At 42.1% G+C, this 23,252-nt stretch overlaps 1 protein-coding gene across 6 annotated transcripts; it reads right to left on the bottom strand.

The window, feature by feature from the left end:
• Positions 1–4,066: 4,066 nt before the first annotated feature.
• Positions 4,067–19,710, bottom strand: LITAF (lipopolysaccharide induced TNF factor). Of its 6 annotated transcripts, none has more exons than XM_072878214.1 (5): positions 19,552–19,710; positions 14,720–14,829; positions 6,371–6,553; positions 5,838–5,994; positions 4,067–5,509 (listed from the first exon to the last, which is right to left on the bottom strand). In XM_072878214.1, exons 3-5 carry the CDS (start codon positions 6,546–6,548, stop codon positions 5,401–5,403), a joined length of 444 nt encoding a protein of 147 aa, XP_072734315.1. In that variant the 5' UTR covers positions 6,549–6,553; positions 14,720–14,829; positions 19,552–19,710; the 3' UTR covers positions 4,067–5,400. The 6 variants fall into 6 exon arrangements, with proteins under 6 accessions (XP_072734315.1, XP_072734314.1, XP_072734316.1 ...); XM_072878213.1 differs by lacking the exon at positions 19,552–19,710 and adding an exon at positions 19,310–19,487; XM_072878215.1 differs by lacking the exon at positions 19,552–19,710 and adding an exon at positions 18,608–19,085.
• Positions 19,711–23,252: the final 3,542 nt, after the last annotated feature.

Below are 23,252 nucleotides of genomic sequence, written 5' to 3'. Positions count from 1 at the left end.
CCCTACCTCTCCCAAAATGAGATTTTTCTAAAAAAATCAAAACACCACAGCCAAAACAGGCAGACAAAGAACATCCTAAACAGAAATTTCCACCGTGGTGCTGTCCTATATAATCTTAAACTATTGACGCAAATCAGGCACATGTACTGCACACACTAATTTAATTACACACAGGAAACCGACACTGGCAGCAACTCTGAGAAAAGTATTAATCCATTTTAATGGATATTGTACTCAAGTTTGCAAAATGAATTTAATCAAAAATACCATCTAGCACGCAACAGAGTAAGGATGTCCATAGACACCTGAAAACTCTACGCTCATATTGCCAAGACAATCTGAGCTTTAACAAACTGGTAAAGTCTGTTCTGTAAAGGCTCCACAAGTTCTTTTAAATTAATATTATTGCTATAAAACTATAAAAGCCCCAAAACCGAGTAGCACTCCGACGCATACACATTTTTCAGGCCGTTTACAGGGAGGAAGTTAAGCGACGAAGGGGCCGACCGCCTTCCCCAGGGCTGTGGCAGCGCGCGGCGGCGGTCGCTGCACACCACGCCCGGCCCCCCACGGACCGACCCCGAACGCGCCCCTCACCCGGCGCCGGCCGCTGCCCCGGGCGCAGAGGGGAAGCCGAGGAACCCGCCGCACGGCGGAGGCCAGAACGCGCCGCGGCGAGGAGGAAGGACGGCCGAGCCCAGGCTGAGGCGGCCCGGGCCGGGCCGAGGGCGGGGGGGCAGCAGCCCCCGGCGGCCCCACCGCTCCCCCAGCAGCAGCGGGGCCCGGCCGGGCGGGGGCGCTGCAGCCACAGCGGAACCGAGCGCCGAGACGCGCCAAAAAGGGTGGAGTACGGTGTGGCGGAAATAGGGGGTGATCTCGGCCACCTGCGTGGGGCCTGCTGCGCGGCAAGGGTTGGTCACCTTTATTTATTTATGTATTTATTTATTATCCCAGAGTGAAAAATTCTTCAGCGCTGTTTTGTGAAGAACACCTTATGAAGCGTGAACTTAACTTTTGTACAACCAGTTGCCAAGACACAGACGGAGCGGGACAGGCTTTGCCTTCCTCCCTCCCGTGCTACTCGGGGTATCATGCCAGGAGAAAGTGCTTCAGGCTTCGTAGAGCAAGAGAGGGTAACTACTGTGGGTTTGTCTTCCCCCCCGCAATGCTTTTGTGAAATCCCTGTTGTCACCATGGCTTTAGATCCTAGAGCAGTGTCTGCCCTGCACCCTGTTAATGCAACAATCCTCTAGAGCTCATTTAAGCTGCCCCCTTTTTTTTTTTTTTGGTTACAAAGACCAAGATGTTGCATGAAGCAAAACATCCAACCACAGAAGGACTTTCAAAAAGCCTCCTACTCACTCTTAGTTTATTCTAGACTTGAGCATGACTACTTTTAGCATCTACAAACCACACAGCCACCTGTTCAAACAGACACTAGATTTTCAAATTCTTAAACAAAAATATAACAAAAATCAATTGTAAGTGGTAATAAGCAGCACTTCGTTTGAAATCAGCAGGTTTCAACATGTACCTTTTGGTGTCCTGGTTTGAAATAGTAGTAAGACACTCATTGGAGAATCTATTTCTATACTGGATTCACATCCGGCACACCATACATGAGGATATTCACCTCACAAAAATACATTAAGAGTCATCCTAAAGATAATGAATTTGTATCACGTCGCAGGATCTTATAAAGAAAATATGAACACAAAGGTTAACTTGATATAAAATACAATTAACTTGAACTATAAACACTTCACATTTGTCACAGTACTTGCACGTCTTATTTTTTTATTCCTAGGATGACAGTGTATACTTCATTACTCACCTTTTGCTGCTCAGTTATGAAGAATAATTAACTGGGTTTGAGTACACAAATGACAACTCATTTCTTCAAAAAAAGAGCTTGTGGTTAGACTGGCAGAAGTGCTTTCACAAACACTGCAATAAATAGCTTTTTGAAACCAAGCTGCTCTTGCTTAACAGCTCCCTCTTGTAAGGCTATCAGCTGCTTCTCACTTGTTTTAGCAGCTTTCATTTTGGATCCTCTTTGCATGACAAAAGTAGTTTTATTTCCTTCTGGCTCAAGCCTCATCAGAATTAACCAAGTTTGAACACTGTGCAAGTTCTGTCAATTAAAAATAGAAGTCTAATGGAAATAACACTGTCAAAGTGTAACGGAAAGCAATGTCATCCTGGAAAGCTAATGAAGGTGGGGGTATGGGAAGGCTTCACCCAAATTTTGTCATGCAAGGCTGGAGGATTTCAGATGGCCTACACCCCTTCCTTACTTATTTATGGAAATAGCATGAGCACATAAAGTCAGCATGCCACTTCTGTATCTATCAACAGAGGAAAAACTATTTGTTCATAACTCAACTTGCTTATTAACAAATTAACCAAAATGTTGCTTAATAAAAATAATAAAAACCAACGCATTAGAACAAAACCGTTTGAGGTATTAATCTTGCCTTCCTGTATTTTCAGCATCTCACAAAAAAAAAAAAGTGCTTCAGATAGTAAAAGCAGCAGAGTATTCTTGCATGATTAATAGGAATTCTTTCCAACTGAACATAATGATATTTGATATCTATTTTCTCCCTACCAGTCACTAGTATGTAAAAGTGTAGCCATATAGATATGTGTTTGTTTAGTTGTATTGCAAGTGGAAGTTTGACCCAAAGGAGTTTTAACTGAAAAAAAATACTTAAAGGGCCTGAAGTTGCAGGAAAACAACACATTTTCAAATGTGGCTCTGTGTGTAAACAGTTGGTCTGCAGGCCAGAGAATGCCATTTATCAGAGACTTGGGCCAAGTGAGACTGAAAAATTTCACCTTGTGATTACATTTCTTGACTTAATTTTAACATTTCAGCCATTCATGTGTTTGGAAACATTCCAAATGTTATAATTTTCCAATTACAAGCACTAGATACAAAAGACAAAGTTTTTATTTTAAATATAATCGGTTTTAAAAACAAATAGTAACTTCAACGTAATCAAACACAAAGCACTTTCACACAAAGCAAGTTATATCCTGCATTTGTCTGTCTAAAGTAAGTTTAACAAAGCAAGTTACTTTGGCACATTCTGCAGATAATTCCATACACCAGAGAACACACACAGGCTTTGTATTGAAGGAAATTTAAGTACAGAAGGGACAGCAGAAAGTTTTGCAGAATGCTTAATTAGACGGAATAGCTGCCAACATTATGCGTCCTATTCTCAATCCATAAGAGGAATTTAGGAATGTAATAGACCATGCCCATAAAACAAAGAAAACCCCACATAATTATTTTTTTTGGTCAGTGTTCTGCATTCTGGTGCCACCACCTCAGATTTTCCAGCCATCACTTTGTAGAGAAGAGGGAAGCTAAGGGAATAACAATTTGAAGACTTACTCACCGAATGAATATCCGGCAGGATTATCCAGACCAGACTGACATGGGTACTAAAACTAAAAACCCTCCCCACCATGCAAGCAAACATCAAGTTTGGAAACACTGCATGCTTCAATTGCTTCTTCCCATCTTGCTCTGATGGTAAACTGACAAGAAGTATGTTTGCTGTGAAATCCAGGGGCAGGGGGGAGGGGGGAATACCGCTTTACAGTAATACATGTGACTTGTGTAAGTTAGAATCAGTGCCTGTGTCATCACGACAGAAAATTCAACAGAGCATCACCCTGGCCCTTAAAGAACATTGAAAGCATTAGAGTCATGCAGCAGCAGACAGAAAACATGAGCTAGTACTGCATCAAAGTGGAAAGCTACAAAACTACCAGCTTTTTGTATCCATCATCCTCTTGCCAGTTACTAGCTACTGATGTAAATTCTTATGGTACAGGGAGACATATGATCAGAAACCTTTTCCAAATGCACAAGGAAGCTCTTGCAGACTGACCCACAAGCAGCAGCAGTTTACAAAAACTAATTAACAGAAGGCCTAGAGGTTGTATTTGTGATCCATGAAACTCCTGGATTTCAAATGGGAAGTGTTGAAAGACTTTTCAAAAGTTAACTTATACCAAATATTTATAGAAGGCACATTTGGCAAGAACAGTAAATGCAGTATTTTTTATTTGTATTTATTTTAGCTTCTTACTTTTACAGAGATTAATACAGTGTTAGCATCATAGCCTTGTTTAAACACCTGTCTGCCTTTTCTAGACAGGTATCATTCAAATGCATCAAAATGTTATTTGGACCAAGTCTGCTGCTTATGACATGGTAAAATACTTGAACCTTCAGAGCTTTATTCCCTAATTTTTTGTGATCATCATCTTAAATAAGTATATCCAGCTCAAGTTTCTGAAAACATAACTTTTTTCATTTAGAAAAATCAGAGTACAAGTCTAAATAATCAGAGAAACTCCTTAACAAACATGTTACCTTCTTAATGAAGAAAGAGTAATTAACAAACAGATCAACGATTAAAAGCACAGGTCCTGTATCTGTGTTTTGCAGATGGGATTCAAGCCTTAAGATAAGGCAGAGGTTTGTTTATGATCTATCAGTTGAGTAATGTAAATGTAAAAGGAAGTTCTCCAATGCTATAACCAAGGCTCTATGGGCATTTCCACTGGGGTGGAGAGAAGAAAACACTTCACAGACTTATAAATCAGCAGTAAAAAAAACCCAACCAAACAAAAAAATGCTGAAAAATATATCTATTAAAAATTCCTGGATTAACATCTTTACTGCAGAGTAGAGATATGACTAGACTTAAAACTGGCAAGGAAATTCACGTACTAGATTGAATCACCATTGATGCTCAATAACCTGAGTTGTCCATTTGGTAAAGCAGCCTCCAAGAAGGAAGAAGCCTTTAGGTTTGGTTCTCTTTCAACTAAGAAAGTTTTAAAGTGAATTTTAGTGCTGATGAAAAGATGCCAACAAATCACTTCTTTTGTCAAAGAGGGGCACCTGTCTCAGAGGCAAGCAACTCCCTGCCATTTTGTAAACAGTGCTGTTGCAAAAGCATCAACACCAAGCATGAGACTATATAGGTCTCCATAGACGTTCTCCTCTGGTCTGTGCTGAGACTGTAAGCAAGCACACCAGCCTGCAATGCGATTGAGACAAGATTAACTGAAGAACATCACCAACCTGTTTTGCACAAAGCAGAAAGGGAAAACACTTAGTTGCTAACAACTAGTGCTGGACTGAGCGGCCCATAAAGATTACATATAGTTTTTACAGACCTAAGTCAGAATCCCCTCAAGCAAATTCTTATTCAAACAATCTAGCAATAAAAATTACTTCTGATTGGTTTCCAGTGACAGAATGCACAGAAACAACCAGAAGTCTTCAACCAGAAGTCACAAAGCTTCAGAAAGGGCTTGTAGAGGTGCTAACCAGCTTCAATCAATCAATTATCAATGTTTAAACACTGCCTATAAACGTTTGTAAGAACCAATAAGAGCACTGCAGTTCGGACAGGTGTGATCCACATCCTTTAGGGCATCAATGCAGAAGGGAATTAAGCAGCAGCCAGCTATACACCTGCAAAGAAAAAAAACCAAACAATCTGGTTTACCATTTGTTACATACACAAGAAGGTAAAATATATTTCCTGCAAAAGCCATCAGTAAAACTGGTGCCATGAAGCTTTAGGAAGAACACACGTGGCTATGGAGTCCATCACTCTAGTGTTCTAGAGCTGCTTTAAGGTCCTATAGGACTTAAATGCAGATGTAGGCCATTCAAACCATAAAGGATAAGGTCCCAGACAGAATGAGAAAGCAACAAAGCTGAGAGCTTTGTTACTCCTCAGAGCTATAAAGAGTCATGTAAGAAGAGAAAAATAAAGCGCAAATTGGAATCAACCTACCCCAGCAGGCAGAGGCCACCACATGACAGCCAAGTCAAAGCTCCTGAGTCATACGAGAGACGTGTCACTATCATCTGGTTACAGGAAGGGCAGCACATCTGAACTGGGCGGTCATAAAATACTACTGGTTGCTGAACGTAAACTGTCTGAACTGTAACTAAGCAGAGAAATATGCTGTTCACTCAATGGGTAAATAAGGAAAAAAGGATAGTTAATCAACTTCCTCTGAGCTAGGCTCAGAGCAATGAAATGCATAATGACAAAGAGAAATCACCATAGCATTTCCTAATGCAGAAACACGCTGTCTTAAGAATAAGTCTGCATTAAAAACTGCAGAAAGCCAAATGATGTTATTGATATTAGTGCACACTGAAGGATTTGCAAGAATTGATTCAACTTATTCCCTTCAAAAATATTTTTTGGAAGGCGGGGAACGCCTGTGAACCCTGATCTTTAATCTTCTGCACAGCATCCATTACATAGCCACTTGACACCTCCTTAACATGAGGTACAGTAGAGTTTTCCAGGCTTACCGGGATTACTTGCTGGTGCAGGCTGTCCCATGTATGGGGGAGGGTTCATTCCCTTCCCATCTGGTTTCTGGCCAGGTTCTGGGACAGGATAGGGGTGAGGATAGCTCACATTGATTCCTGTTGTTTCCTCATAAGAAGGTGGTGCAGATGGGACAGGGACGCCACTCGGAGCAGACATTGTATCTAAAACGTAACAGAGAGAAAATTATAACAAAATACTTTATTTATTGAGGACAAGTGACAACTAATTAGACTCTATTCAGACAGAAAGCAAGAAGATAACTAGATTAAAATGCACCTTTACCAGCATAAAATTTATTGACTGTTATTTGTTTCTGATAGTATTAAATGTTAACCTTGATTTCATTGTTGTTGTTGCTTCCTTCACTCTTCCTTTTCACAGGATAGTTTTTACACATTTTCCCACCACCAGTTCTTCCTTTATAAATTAAAAATGCTAAAACAGGGACATGGGGCATCTTTATTAGTATACTAAGCTATCTGGCAGTTTCTCCCAATTCTCCAAGAACAGTATTTCAGACACCCCCGCTCCCCGTTCTCCTGAAAAAAAACAAAAAAAAAAAAACAAAAAAAACCAGTATGATAGGCCACATGGTAGTTGCTAACTAGCATGAGCCTGGTTTGTGGTAAAGCTCAAATATTTAAAAAAAGACTATTTATCTCTGCTGTGGTTTGAAATCAATAGAAATATTTTTTTAAGGAAAAAGAAACGGCAAACAAGTACACCCAACTCAACTCAAAGCTCAAATATGTCTAAGGTTGCCATTTTTGCTGCTTACCAGTTTCAATGAGTTGGTTAATGCAACTTTCCTCCACCGTTATTTCATTACAGAGTGTAAGAATGCTAACCATCGCCGTGTCCCAAAGTGGAAAGAAATGACTGTGATTTCAACACAGACTTCCTCTCTTTCTTCCTGCCTATCCACTTCCTATACTCTGCCCACCAATTTCTTTGTTGAACAATTTCTCACGGCATCAATGCTGATTAAGCATCTCCCTTTTTCTCCTAAGGACCATCAGACAGCTCTGAGAACCACACTCCATTCTCTGTTGTTGCACATTTGATCCCTCTGTATACGCACAAGTCTTTTCACTCAGTACTATCTGGAAAGGGCAACCTGTATTTGGAATGTTAATTCTACATTCTTATAAGTTAATATAGAATTATAATTAACCATAGCACTAGTATGAATAAAAGGAATAAGAGAAATTGCACTGATGAGGAGGGTAAAAAAAGAACAAAAGGTATGTTGAGAAATAAAAATACCCACAACAATATAGCATTATTTTCAAAGCTTATTGCTTTGAAAACAGCAGCTTGCTGGATATATGCAGTGTCTTGTGGTGTGAGACACCAGACATTCTAAGCTCAGCAATTCTCCCCATTGTTCATATCACATCTTGAGACACCATTGCATTGCATGGTAATAACAGGACATAAACATACACAACTTAGCTAACGTGGTAGTCACACGCTTCAGAAAACTATTTGCAAAGTTCACAGCCCAACTTCCTTTTCTACCTTATACAAAAATGACACCTCCTCAAAAATAAACCAAAGAGGAATGTGGTTAAGTGCAGACACAAGCTGATTCAAAGTTGAACATCAGAGGTCGAAGTTCAGATCTGCTTAAACTCTCAAGGCCAACCAGTGAACAATCCTTTCCTTACAAGCTATGCTGTGGATTTTTACAATCCAGGAAGTATGCTGTAACTTGACTGCCCAATATGCAGAAGGACAAGAAAAAGAGTGAAGAATCAAAGAGAGTAACATTGTCCATGAAGACCTTGCTGGCTTTCTGGCCCAGAAGACAAGGCAGGGGGATGGACACAATCTCAGTATAAAACCGGGCTAATCCTTAAACTGTTAAATTGCCTTTGGGGAATTTAGTTCCTGGGAAAAATGGAAGATCACGATTTCTTTCACACTGAAATCAATACATAATCACAGCAGGCAGTGGAGGAACAACAGGCAGTGGAGAGCCAACCCAGAACTGTTGTGCAATGACCTATTGCACAATAGTTTCCCCACACAGTGGCTTGAATTATCCTTTTACTTTTGAGCTAGAATGATTACTTTATCAGAGAATTTATTTATCTCCTAAGTAGAGATAACTGTTGTGAAACTATGCATCTTACAACCACCTTCTCCCAGATTACCTCATTCCATTCTGTTTACATGTGCAGATGAAGTCCAGAATTTGCTGTTTTCAGTACATTGTAATGCTTAAAAGCACCAGTTTAACAACCAATTGCATCAACAAGATTCATCCCAGGAAAGAATGTAGCTATTTTGTGCACAGACCTGGAACTCTTCCACTGTGTATTCTGAAAAAGGATCTTCTCATCACCATTTCAAGACATTTCTGTAACAGCCACCCTGAGGTCAAAGCATCCCGGACTTTGAAATTAATACATGGAGTCCTGCTATTAGCGAGCTATGAAAGAACTGCCTAACAAACCTCCTTTTTCCTTTGGTCTCCTAAAATCTGGCTTTTTGTACAGTTTAAAAAACACACCTCTTTCCACCTATCACCCAAAAAATATATCACATTCTTCATTCAGAAGAACTGATTACTTCGGCAGCTAGACTGCAGAGAAGAATCCAGCAGATCTACCAGATCAGAAGCTGAATATAAGATGATAGTGCCATGAAAATGGCAAACACCATGCAGGGATACATAAACAAAACCAGTATGTGTATGACAGCTCAAAAAGTTCTGCTGCTCTGGGAAAGCCCCCATGGGAGTACGGTATCTAAGAAACAAATAGGTGAGCAGATTCCAAACAAAAGCACCAAGAACAATCATAAAGGCTAGAAAAGAGGACTTCTGAGAAAAAGCGAAAGAAATTCAGTTTCCTTAGTTTCAAAATACCAGTGAGAATAATGATGACAGACAGGTAGCAATGAAGAACAACTAAACAAACTCCTCAGAGTAAACTTTAAGGAAAACTGTAAGAAAAACTTTAGTAAGTTTTTCCCTATGTCTTCCCTCCTGAAAGTTTTAAGAACAGTTACACATCAGAAATTATGTTATTCAGCATTAAGTGGATTAGAGAACCTCTTCACATCCCTTCCAACTGTATTTTCCATTATTTCAACACTTGCTTTTGAAAAATAAATGCATTGCCCTTTAATTTTAAACACCTACTTTTATGTATGCTGTTTCAGAAGTGAGATGCTACATCTTCTGAAGAAGGTAAGGCCCAATCCTGGACAAACTGCTTGCGAACCAACCCCCTGCCCCTAGAGCTCATTGCAAGACTGGGTCTAGAACAAACTGAAAACGAGCTTCCTCTACTTAAAACAACAACCACCACCACATCAACAAAAAAAACCCCAAACCCAAACCAACCATGATTATAAAGAGTTTCTGAGTATCAAACTTATTCAAGCTTCAGATAAGATAGTAACTGCAGTAGATTGATACTGCAATAAGCATTAACCCAAGGATTAGATAGTAATGAAAACAAAGGCGAGAGGGACATTCTAGAAAGGATTTTCAGCATTTTATTTTAGCTTAAGCAAGACTTACCACCTGGGTTAGTAAGTAAACTGCATGCTATACTTCCCTATGCAATCTCTTAAGGTACTAATAGACCTTCTATAGTTTCCATTTGCACTTTGCACCCTGCAAATAGGTACAGAGCAGCTTATAACTTTAAACATAGCATGTTTTACAGATACATTCTTATATAAAATACCACTGATACAGACATGTCTGGGAAGAACAACTAATGCATAATGCCTGATTACAAAGAGGACAAAAGATTAATATTATAAACCAACCCCAGATCATATGAAAAGTGATACAGAATCTTGAGCATCCATATAGGATAGGGAAAACTTGAATTTCTAACAAACTGTTAGAAATTCAAACAAACTGTACCCAGCTACTTATGAAACAGCAGCAATTTACTAATTGAAAGATAAACAGGCACAAAACCAAGCTGATAGCAGAAGCAGAAACTGAACCCGTAAGTTTTATCTTCTTAAAGCAGACTCTCAAATGCTGCTCCCAAATAATTCAAAAGGGAAGACTGTTTGGTGGCAGGTACCTGACTGCCAGAAAAGGCAAAGGATAAGACAGGTAACAGGGAAGTCAAATACACCAAAAAGTTATCTAGAGGTAGGATGTATGCAAACCATTAGGCAACATTAAAGCTATCTCAAACCAGGATATGCAAACACTGAAAGACCAACAAGCACAGTAAATGCAAGACTGGGCCTTTTACGCTGATACACAAGAAGTTTCCATTTACATCTGGAAGTTTCCGATCCAAACGCCACGAAGCAGAGAGAAGAACTGAGCACTCCTTTGCTCGCTACTACTCTTTGCTTCAACTCTTTAGAAATGCACATAGTAAGACAAAGACCAATGGCTTCAGCTACCCATCCCACATCATTCTTCTGCTCTTCATAAAAAAGCCTCTTGTATTCCAGGTGCACAATGGTAAGGTGGATATTGACTCACTGTGCCCAGCTGCACTCTAACTTTAGGCAGATGAGTCACTAGACTCCAGAGAAGAATTAATAAAGCAGCAAAAGCACCAGCTCCCTCCTCCAGATTTTTCTTTTTTGTTCATTTCCTCAAGAGAAAGAATCACAAGTACTTAGAGCTGCGAGCACTTTTCTCAGCCCAAATCATTTCCTTCATGAGCACACACTGGAACAACATCGGCATGGGGCAAAGCACCCTTCCAGTTCATTCCTTTCTGCAGAGGTCTGTTGCTCTACATACAGAACAAAGTTGGCATAAAGAGAGGGAAAAGGCTGGTAAAAGGCACAGCATTCACAAACCACTCTATTCAAACGAAACCCAATTAGTTACTTATGCTAGGCTGGAGACCAGGAAGACAAGTAACAAATTCTACCGACAGAACGATGCATGGATACCCTTCTCTCCAATGGAGAGTGCAGCACAGCTCTACGGCACCTTTACAACTGCACTAAAGCTACATTAATTTGGGGGAATGGAAGGCTTTTGAAACTGTTGAATACTTATTAAAACTCAGTGGTGCGCAGCAGTTTTTGCAGGGTTTTGCGTTTTGCAAAATTGTATTTCGGCTAAATCAAACGCTCCCCTCCATTTTAATCCCTAAACTCTAATTCCATGTAGCAATCTGAAACCAGAAGCAGGGTCTGCATTTGCTCCCTACCCAGAACTGCCAATTTTAACACAGCAAGAGAATTTGCAGGCTGTACCTGGGGGGAGGGGGGGGGGGGGGGGGGAGCACAAGACTTGGCTGAACTTTCCTTTTATCTTACTATTGGAGAAAGCAAATTAACTGACTCAGAACTTCTAAGGTAACTTATCTGAAGAACTTACTAACCAAGCATTCATTATAAAGCCAAGATTAGTACAGCCTTCTGTCGTGGGCTTCATGGCTTGTATCTGACTAAAATCATCGGAGATAAAACTTTGACTTGAAACTAGAAGTATGCTCAGAGGCAGCTACACGTTGCAGAAGGATTCAGCAGGCTTACGTCTCATCAGACAAGACAACTCTCCAATAATGTTTATGTAATTAATTAAAATATAGGCTATGACCTACACAGTTTTTTTAAATAGCTGCATAGTGTTCCTCAGCACACTCTCCCACACCATGGATTTGTAAGAAGTTGTGCAGTTTCTTCAGAATGCTAACTGAAGTATCAAACTGTAAAACCTAGTATAGATGAGGAAGACTCTTATTCTGACCTTCGTCATCAAGATGAATACAGGCATTACAGGGAAAATAAGAAAGAATGTATGTTTATCACAGTTCAGAAGCTACACAGGTCTTACTTAATGTGCCCAAAACAATAGGTTGCCCTGTGATAACCTATACCTGCTACATCTGCCAGATCATATATATTCACACGTTAACTTATGCCATTGTCTGTTCTAGGACGGGAAGTGTATTCAAGATTCCCTTCCTCCCAGGGGGCAGATTTACTGCAAGAACATTAGGGTGCCATTATCTGTGTCATGCTTCCAAATACAGAGATGCAGAAAGCTACAGGACTGCAGTCATCTTCCCCTTCCCTCCTCACACTCCATTCATGATGCAGACCAGTCAGGGTCAGAGTCTGGCTCACATGCCTTTCATGCATCTTCACCCAGTGATAATCGCCATAACTACAAATTGTCCCCTCCACACCCAAAACTGAACACATATTTATTACTATTTTCTCACTATAGGATGCATCCCCCATCTTATGAAAATTTTCTATATTGCCCAGATCGGTATGTTAACATTATGTAGTTGAAAACTGCAGCCTTTTTCTGAAGGCAGGATGCAAATGTGTATTCTAAGAATGCAGAGAAATACCTTTTGCCCAAGGACAAATGGAAAAAAAAACCAGGAGGGGGAACAAGTAAAAAGTAGAAAGGTAAGTCAAGTCATTGATGCCTTACCCAACAATTACAGATGAATCATTAGGCATCAATTTTTTTCATCCCAGCTGGTTTCCTGACCTGCACAAGAGTCTAGTGGAACTGGATTCCACAGCAGCACACAGGTAACAGCAGCACCACCTCAGGGACAACTGTGGGTAGATGATATCTCTGCCCCTTACCAGGAGGGGAGAAAAAAAGGTCTGTGCAGTCCTCACACTAACACACCACAGAAGGAGAAACTTATGCGCAGAAGTGTTGCTCCTGGGAGGCTAGAGAAGATGGAGGAAACTGTAGACTCACCCCTGTCTCCCTGTCCAGCCAAACCCGAGCCTGGCACCTGCTTTTAACGCAATAGCAAGTACTGCTCTTCTAAGAATGGAAGAGCAAATACACTTACTACCTTACAGAACAATTTTCTTTATCTGAAATCTTCCTTAGCCACTCAGGTACAGACCAAAAATACTCTGCTTGCTTTCAAAAAGGCTCCCCTGAAACTAAATAATTACATCTGTATTTGCTTCAAGTCTTGAAACAAACTTTAGTATAAAGAAAATATAATTTTTAGTTTAAATCAGAGTGTATGTCTGTCATAAGAAATATTTGTAAGAGATAAGCATAGTTAGCTATATGAAAGTTTGAACTAAGAACATTATCATTGCTTAGTATGGATTTACAACTTTCCTGTTTTTATCAAAATAAATGTATATCCTTAAAACAGTGCAACAGCAAATGTCCTAAAATCAATCTAAGACTATTTCTACCAAAAGAAAGATCCAAGTTGCCACTTCAGCTGCCTACCACTATGGAGTGAGTTTTCAGCCATATCAGTTCCCTAGTCTCACCAGCCACACAACAGCATAAATGCTAGTCATACAAGGGGAGATGGCAACAACATTCATGCAAGCGAACATAAGCAGATGGTGAAACCAGACCCAACATCTTAGACCATCTGTTTTTACTTTCATAGAGCATCATTCCAAAACTCAGAATCAATATATATGCACTCTCAGCAAGAGGAGGGACATTTCCATTACACACATTTATTAGGATGACTTAGAAAAGAAGTACATAGTTTATTTTTATCTTCCACCCTAAGGAATGTTGCTGAATGGGAATTTATCTGAACCCATTACATCAAATTGCTTTCTAGATAATTTTTACTGAGAGGTGCAACACACTAGCAAAAATGCCATGCAACACAAGGCAAGGACACGAAAATAAAGTAAGCCTGTATCTGGCTATCCAAGTGATGAACAAGCTGGCAATATCATCAAGAAAGCATACTTATAAGAGCGTAAGTAGTGATTATTTTATTTGATTTCTCAGCAGTTTTCATTTTTTGGGAGACTCTTATTGAGTGGTATATGTGTTGGATGAAGAGAAACAAGATGAATGTAAATTCAGTCATTCACGTTTGGGTGCAAGAAACAGATCTCGAGCAGGGACATACTAGCTTCTACCCAGGATGAAGACACAGTGCTGAGCACCACCTGTTGGGAGCACAGCAGAGGAGCTGGCACGAGAAACGGGGCCGGAGGAAGGCTGCAAGACAGCATGGCGTGTGAGGGCCTTCAGCTGAGCAAGGGAGCAGATACTACTGAGAACAAAACCAGAAGATGCGCCTGGCTGCCAGGAGCACAAAAGCCAAGCCACTGTCTCCCTGCCATTGCCAACCCTGAAAGCTTGCAGCTTGTCTCAAACTCCTGCCAGACTCTCAACTCCTGCTGCTCTATTCCCAGCCCAACTGCCTTCTCCTGGATATAATGTCCTTCACATATCCCCACTGCCCAAGCTTATTCCAAGAAGCTATGCACCTCAATTTGAAAGGCATTACTTAAGCAGGCCCCAAGGCCCAGAGTACAGCATAGCCTGCACTGGGCAGGGAGAGAAACATATGGGGAAAAAAGTCTCAGGCACTAATTAAAAAAATAGAAGTTTGACTTACTTGGATTGTTGCACGTTTGTTACACACGGCAGAAAGTTGCTGGCTATAGACGACTGTAGTATCTGATCTTTTAAGTCCAGGAAAAGACGCACGGGGAATAACAGCAGAATCTGTAGGCAACACACACAAGGGCAAAGAACGGATTAATTGGAAGGAAACAGAAGCTGTGACTGGACAGTTTTTACTAGCAGCAGACAAAAGGTACGGTAAATGAGCCAGATAATAAAGCAGAATTTCCCCATTGGGACCACAGCTGGCTGTAAATAATTCTGTAACAAGAACAGAAGTAGGAAACACACTTTGGAGTAGAAAGCTGTAACAGAATACAAAGTCAAAGGGCCTTGAACAACCTCACTTAAGTAGGTCCTAAGCAAGCGGCTGATCCAAATGACCTCCAGAGATCCCCTATGCAACCTAAATTACTCCGTAATAACCCAGAAAACATAAGTTAGGTTACTGTACTAGAAGAAGATTACAAAGGACCAGTTCTGGTTTTACCAGTACACTGAAGACTAAATACTAAGTTACGACAAAACTGATGCAAAAGATACTAGTCATGATGTAAACAGAACAAATTCGTCTGCTTTAATGACTTCTTCACTGAGGACAATTCTCTGGAAAACTGCCTTAATTGCTGGGCTGTCTCCATTGCTGCCAGCTTGGTTCAGGTCAGAGAAGCACTAATTCTTCCCAAGTACAGAGACTGGCAGCAACAACAGGAACTGTATGGCTATTAGATACTCTTTCTGCCCCAAGTACTGTTGTACGCCTAGTGGAATGCATATTCCAGATCAATACCTTGATATCAAAAGGAAGCTGGGTTTTATTAGTGGACCTGACTTTTTTTTTTCCTTACTTCACAAGACGTAATGTAAATATATCTATTTGAGAACATGGGAATTTCAGATCATTTTAAAACAAGCTTGATTTTCTTGCTTTTTTGTGAGATGCTCTAGAAACTCCAGTCTATCATGGTTCCAAACTTCGTAATAAGTTTTAGCCTTAACTCATAACCAGCTTCTCTTGTGTCTACATCATCCTTTAAGCAGTTATACATCCTAATGTTTATCTCATATACTTCTACTACCATAACTTCTCAACTAGAGTTCTCAACTACTGCCTCCTGTCTGGTAAACCTCTGCTGGTCTTACAACGTCCATGTTGCGTCCTCACGACTCATGTCTGTATCTGCCCACGTCAGCACTGCTGCTCTCCAGGATCACCCGCCTTTTCCTTTCCACACTGCACCTACGAATAATCAACTACCACCACACACCAGCTGAGCGAGCACGGAGCTCAGTTATGCAGCTACTCACCCTCAGTGCCTCCGCAGCCACGCAGGCCAATTCCTCTGCTGAGTCAGCAGCAAGTACTTAATTTCCTTATCATATACACCACCTACACACCTGTCCACATACCAAAAAGAAAAAAAGTAATCTAAAATTGTTCTTGGTTCCTGCTCTGGTGAGCTATTTATTCAGCCTTTCCCTCACTTACCATCCAAAAATCTCTCCCTTAAACCTTCAACTACAAGGATAAGGCTCTATGGACACACATCTCCAGACTGCAAACCTCAAAGAAACTAAGTGTTATTTCTAAGCAACATAAACAAGTTCATTTGTAATCCATGACTGCTCTTCTCCAACCAAGCCAATTCCTGTACCTGTTTCCACAGTCATTCTTCAAAGTTTTTAAAATAGGCCTCAGGTAGCATCTCTTGATTTTACACTTTTTCTGACCATGTCTCTCAAGTCAAAAGGCCCTTTCAACACCTGAAAAATGCCTACAGAGAACTTTGCAGGTACAAAAAACAACATGCAAAGAAAAAGAATTTCAGGCTTAAGTATCCAATTAGGGCTGGAGTCACTCCATCCACTCAAAGTATGGCTAAGACCCAGCAGACAAGCAACAACAATGACACAAGCCTTTTCACTTCCCTGGAGTGTGGAAAAGTCTCTGGAATATTGCCGATTGCCTTCCTTACACAACACAGCTTTCATCAGGATTTCAGTGAAGTCTATAAAAATTTCTATAAAGAACCTGTTACAAATTTGTTCACTCTTCCAGGTTACACAGGACTAATCTGCTGTACTGGAGGCATGGTAATACATCAGTAAAGACTACTAATGTTTATACTTTTCAGTAGTCCCATGGTCTTCCCAGTAGACTAAGCAGAAATGCGGAAAGGTTTATTAAGAAAGGGAATTGTGTACTCAGTCCAGTGTGGGTTTTACAGTAGCCACGTAGCTAGGACAAACACAGGAGCTGGTACAGAAGGACAGACGTGGCTACAGGCACAATGCATATGCAGGAACAGTAACTGTAGTAACCCATCACTTCCCTGAGGACAGGCATTGCTCTTTCACACCACTCTCGTACTCACACACCACAGCTTTGGCAGACTGAAGAAGGAACAAGACAGCAGTCAAAGATGACTAAACTCAGTAATTTTTTGTGACGGTATTTGTAGTATCAAATATTCCACAGCTATATTTTTAAAAACCACTGACCTCCTGTTTTCTTTAGAAAAAGAAAAGTTTCCCCTTGTGACTAAACTACAGAGCTGAATCCTGATCAACTGCCCCCAGTCACAGCTACTTCTGCTGCACAGACACTGCACGACCAAAGATCATCCTCACCTCTGCTTTACTGAAGAGCAAGTTCTAAGAAATCAACACCCTTTCATAGATTTCAAAATAGTCACGATCATAACTTCCAGCATGAACACATCTAGTCTTGGTATTTAACATTCAATACTTATTTTTAAATGATGTTGCATTTTTCATTTCTTACCGCTGACTAGTTTTGGACAGCTGGTTCAATTTAAAAATGACTGATATGTTTTTTTGCTTTTTTTTCTTCCCCCTTCCTGAAGACAGATGCAAACAGGTCTCAGGTCTTCACAGCATCCCTGGCATGACAACCACCTCTCCTATGCCTCCCTTTTCTTTTTTTTAGTTTCAAATCTGAAGCACAGACAATGTTTATCAAGTGCTACAGTGAATGGTATAAAACTAAAATCAAGTATCAGTCCCTTGAAGTTATCTATCAAAACAGAAATTCCTAATAAAGAACAAGATGACATCAGGATTACAAAACAATCTCTTCAAAATACTGAGTATTGTGGAGGTAACCACAACTTCAGCTTTTCAACTTAATTTTGCTGATGTCCCTTCTGCTTTAAATGTCAACTTTGAAGAGATATTTGAACTATTACTTCATACAGCCAGTGCAAACATATGTCTCGCAATCCCGGGCGCTACTTGAAGATTAGCAAAAAAAAAAAAAAAAATTGCTTACAAATACCGCTTTCCCAAGCAAATAGTTGTTGCCCTTCCCTTACTCTTTATCTCTTGCTAAGATTTGACACTATTGAATCCCTTAAATTAAACAATTCCTACTCAGTCCTCTTCACTAGAAATCCCAAGTTGCTCTCCAACGCCACAGGTAACTATAGGGGCTCTGGGCACAGCAGAGTTTAGCCAGCTGCTAATCAGCAGCACCTGGAATGAAACACAGGCTGAAGGCTAATCTTTTTTTTTTAAACAATCAGGCAGGATATACAGGTTTATCAGAGCACCCAGGATTTTTGCAGAGCACGGCAGCAAGCCGTAACACAGCACTTGCTTGGGCCACCATCTTGATTATCTGAACTCTGGACAATAACTTCCCAGTTTACCAACCTGCTGAGAAATATTATTTTGAAGTTGTGTAAATTCCTCAGGCATTCGTGAGAGAGTAAAATTCAGTAATAATTACAAAAAAGACTTTGATACATTATTATTCTAGTAAGACAACCAATGCCATTCGGATCACACTGCATTTTATACTGGCAAAACAGAAACGGTACTACACAGTGTGTTCTCCCCAGCAGGAGCGGTCACAGACCTTTAGTATGTTACCTTTACCCAGTAATCAATATCTCGGGGTAATCCTGTGAGTGGCTTCAACCTGGGTCCTGGTGAGGCCGGTAAACCCTCTCCCTGGGGCAGGGCCCTCTTGAAGGAACCGGCTGCTGCGCCGCTCTCAAGCCCATTCCCTGAGGACAGGGAGGCTTTCCGCCCGAGCCCAGCTGCCGCCTGCAACAGTTGGGTTTCGCTTCCCTTACAGCTCACAGCTTCGGCTTCGGCCTCGCCGGCCCCGCGCCCGCAGCCGAGCGGGCAGGAGCCGCCGCCCACGGCCTCTCCCGGGCCGTGTCCTGGCCGTCCCGCCGGGACCGGGGCTGCGCCCGCGCCGCTCGGGTCACCGCTGGCGCCCGCGAAGCCCCAACTTCCCCCAGGGCCCCGGGACCGGCCCGCCGAGCCGAGGCGAGGCTGCTCCCCTGCCCCGCAGCCAGGCCGGCGGGGTCCGGCCCTGCCTGGGCGCCGCGGGAGGGCTGGGAGCGGCCCCGGGAAGGGCAGAACTCGGGCCCGGGAGCGGCGGCCGGCGCTGCGCCCCCCCCAAAGCGGCCCCAGCAGTGGAGCAAAGTCCCCCTTCCCTCCCCCCCCGCCCGCCGCGGGAGCGGGGCCCGTCCGGCAGCAGCCAGGCTCCGGGCGGAGCGACAGAGCCCGGCGCGCCCGGCGTCGCCCGCAACGGCCCCGCGGCCCTTACCGCTCCGCGGCGGGTGCCTGCCTGCCCTCCTCTCCGCTCCGGTGAAGCCACTGTCCCGCAGGTCTTGTCCCGTCCCCACCCTCGCCTTCCTCCTCCCCTTCCCCCGAGAACCGCGAGCGGGCGCCCGCGGAGGGCTGCCTCGGGAGGACGGTCCACCGGACCCAACCCTGGGCCCGGGACAGGCCCTGCCCGGAGCCCAGCTGGTCGGAGGGAACCGCCTCCGCTCGCGGCCCCGGACCTACCGGCAGCGCTTCGCCTGCTCCCCGCCGAGCTGGGCCTCCCCGTGCCCGGGCTGCGAGCGGAGCCAGCGCGTCCCCGCAGCCGGGAGCGGCGCGTCTGAATACTGGCGGGAGGACAAGGAACGGAGAAAGAAGTTGTGGAAGTGCAAACATGACTGACGCACACCGCCGTAACCCCCCCGCTCTGCCAGACAAACGGCCAGTCCCAAGTATCGGGCAGCTGATAAATTGAAAATAGACTGACAAATTAAAACAAGTGATCTTCAGCTTTCCCATAATCAGCGTAGGCAGACTCCACATTTTATAGCACAGGAAGAAAAAACCCTCCCTTAATTCTACAATACCCTTTATGTTACCCAAGATCAGTTATTTCAGACAACACCACATGCAAGAAAACATTAAATGATCAAAGAAACCTTCAACAGATATAGTGATTTTAACTAGTGCCCTTACAGGCAATTAATTGGATTCAGTCTTTGGAAAATAGTATGTCACTCCTTCCTCTATCCAACGCAACAGCTCAAAGATAAGACAGAAAATGAATTACTGGCCAAATCCCTGAAAGGGATTCAACAAGGACTGCTTCACCCGCTACGGTTTAGGTGAACCAGTTGGCAAGACCTAGTATTCAAGTGCTTTAATCTACTTTAGACTGAAGGGAGTCAATAACCCCTGAGGGCTCAGCAGGGATTGTGCGTTAGGCCTTTTGACTGAAGGCATCTAAAATCCGTTAAAGTCCTATTTTTTGTGTTTAAATCCTTTCTTGGATGTTGCCCTAAGTAACATGTATAAAGCTTCAATTCAAATCCATCCCAGAGCCAGGACTCAGGCTTCACAGGACAAAAGAGGCTCTTACCCCAAGTGACAATAAGCTCAACAGTGAGCTCTGCAGTCACAGTAATCTGCTGAATCGCCTGCAGGTTCGGGTACCTGGGGGTTTCATCAGATGTTGGAGTATGAGGGCTCTGGCAGCATGAATACTCCCCATCCCCTGAGCTGGGGGGAACGAGGGGGTGATTCAGCAGTATTCAGCCCTTCCTATGAGTTACCATTTGAACCTGACAGGAGAACTAGACTTAGAGGTGAATAAATTTTCATCATTATCAAGAAATCACATTATGTATTATGGTATGTCTCTCAGGAGCAGAATATGAGTAATTTTGGCTTTGGTGCCTCGGCTTAACTAAAATCAGAATAATTGTTCTCTTTGTAACTAAATCCCCTTCCCCAGGTGGCTATGAGCAGCTTAGAAGCCACAGGAGAGAGAAGCCATGCCTGAACACATCTCCCAGGGTGAAATAAGGCATGACCTTCAACTGAAAGCCTTCTTACTTCAACTGCCACGCTCTCCCACGTTTTTTGCTTACATCTAGTCAGAGGCTGGCTCGTGCTACAGCTCTTACTCCTCCTTGGGGACCCCAGTAACATTGCTCCTTTTGCCCCACTACTGTTTCCACTGAATGTCCAAATACAGCAGGCCATCAGCATTCATTTACCAGTGCATGAGCGTATTTCTTCTCACTACCCCTCCTCCTTCCCACCTATCTCACCATTCACCAGTTCCTCCCTTTCCAGTCCTTTTCTGGCTGGCACTGGGTGAAAGAAGCATGAACTTTAGCCAGCCTGTGGCTGGCTGGGCCACCACAGCATCTGTGAGCTGCAGCCTGCCTGAGTTAGGCAGGGTGCCTGCCTGCCCCGTAGGGCAAACCCAGCCCAGCTTCCCCGAAGCAGCCGCCTGCGTGGCGAGACCCACAGAAGTTCTCTTCCAGCAATAGACCAAGTGACTGGGTGGGGACGCGGGCAGCGCCAGCTCACTGCATGCTTGAGGAAACATGGCTAGAAATAAAGATAAATTTCTGTTATCTCCCCCCCCCTCCCCGAGCTGCGTACCTATTAGAATATTTTTGTTCTGAAGATTATAAACATAATTTGCTTTAAAAAATCATAAGAGAAAAAAAAGGCTGCATGGCAATTCCAGAAGGTTGAAGTAAGTCCGAATGCAGTATGCTGTAACTACGAGAGCTCCACTCCATCACCTGTCCGGTCGCATGATGTACTAGGCAGTCCCACCTGCTGTATGTGGCTGTTACGCTTTTCTCCACCCTACTGAGTCATCAACAGGGCTGCTAACAGCGTCATGGAAATGGAAGTGTACACAGAATATTGTGTATATTTTGTCGTCACACTAACTGCATGTATTGTATTACAGAACACCAGTAGATGTCAGTTTAGCCCAAAAAATGAACACATGCTAGATTTATTAGCTTTTGCTTTTACAACAGTAATTTTCCACCAAATAAACTAAACGACGTTTAGAAGTTGATGTATATTTAAAAGCCTGTTAGCCATACCTTACATAGTGTAATATGCCCTCAATGTGTAAAACAAGTAAACCTTAATGTCACCTTATTTTTCTCCTGCCTGGAAGTCATAGGACTTGCACACATACAAATCAATCTCTTTTTTTGTCATTTTGCATATACTGATTTGTTGAGGCTAGAAATTAATTTCTATGAGTTTTGATCATTTCAACAATACTAGATACTTAAGGAGAGTTGTGCCAGAATGCAGTTTCAGACCAGTAATCAATGTACACGCATAGATTTACAGAGAAAACGAGGTAGATACATCAAGTCAAATAACCTGAAAGAATGTTTGGTTTTCCCCCCCCCCACTGTTGCAATGGCTGATTCAAGTTGCAAAGCAAACAGAACAAGAACTCCAACACAATTTGAACAGTTAGTACAAGCAAAATACAGCCAGTCATTTTGGTATTGTAATTGCAGTCAATATCCTGACCTACGATAACAGCTAAAATTTAAGCCACTCACAGGTCTGCTTTTCACAATATAAATATTTTAAAAGAGAAACAGGTAAACTTGATAGGGTTAAGAAAAGAAAAGGAAAAGACACAAACAACAGTGCCGTCTAGAAGAGTAACGCTTCCAAATATTTTGGAATATTTATGTTAAAAGTAATGAACAAAACCAAGCCAGACCAAAAATCCAAAATTACCATTTCTACATAATTCACTGCTGCAAGCATCAATTGGTTGCAGAGAACCTACTTCAAAGTCCCAAGGGCATGAACTTCCAGATGGGATCAATACTGATGAAGAACAAATTATTTACACTTACATGTCAGATGGTAATCAATCAAAATTCACCTTCTGCCCATGGGAATGTTGACTGCCTGAGAAAGCAGAGTTGAATTTTGATTAAAGTGGTATAGCTTATCACCAATTTTGCTAATTCTAAATCTTTTCTCTGAGCCTCATAGTGAATTTAGCTCACCTATAAGCTAAATTCTTTTTCATATAATTTTGTGTAGAACACTGACAAAAAGTTAACAAAACTGGAGAGGATTTATATGTAATTATTTAAATGAGTCAAAATAATCTCTTCCCCTGTTGTCCTTTTACCCTCCATTATCAGATACTGTTCTGCTAGGTTGTCACTGATAAAGAATTTGGATAAAAAGTTTTCTAGGGAGTAAAATAAGTTAAACAAATTTAACTGTACATATTTGTCAAAACAATCAGTATATAGAATGCACAGGTTTTTCTTATGTTTCTCCTTAATGAAATACTACTGATATGAAGATCAGTATTTAGTCTGAGTGTTGAATCTCTTTAATTATGGAATGATACAATTTCTTCAAGTTTCGAAAATGATTGTCCCAAATCACTCACTGGATTATAGGGG

This window comes from Ciconia boyciana, chromosome 13, assembly GCF_034638445.1.
Source record: "Ciconia boyciana chromosome 13, ASM3463844v1, whole genome shotgun sequence".
In the NCBI taxonomy this organism is placed as follows: domain Eukaryota; kingdom Metazoa; phylum Chordata; class Aves; order Ciconiiformes; family Ciconiidae; genus Ciconia; species Ciconia boyciana.
This window is presented reverse-complemented; position numbering and strand designations above follow the sequence as displayed.

Bases quoted from the DNA above. Each gene is read 5' to 3' on its own strand.
- LITAF (XM_072878214.1), bottom strand. From the start codon at position 6,548: ATGTCTGCTCCGAGTGGCGTCCCTGTCCCATCTGCACCACCTTCTTAT. The intron at 5,995-6,370 runs GTAAGCCTGGAA...TTCTCTGCTTAG, and splicing joins TGCACCAGCAAGTAATCCCG to TTACAGTTCAGACAGTTTAC. The intron at 5,510-5,837 runs GTAGGTTGATTC...TTTTCTTTGCAG, and splicing joins GGTGGCCTCTGCCTGCTGGG to GTGTATAGCTGGCTGCTGCT.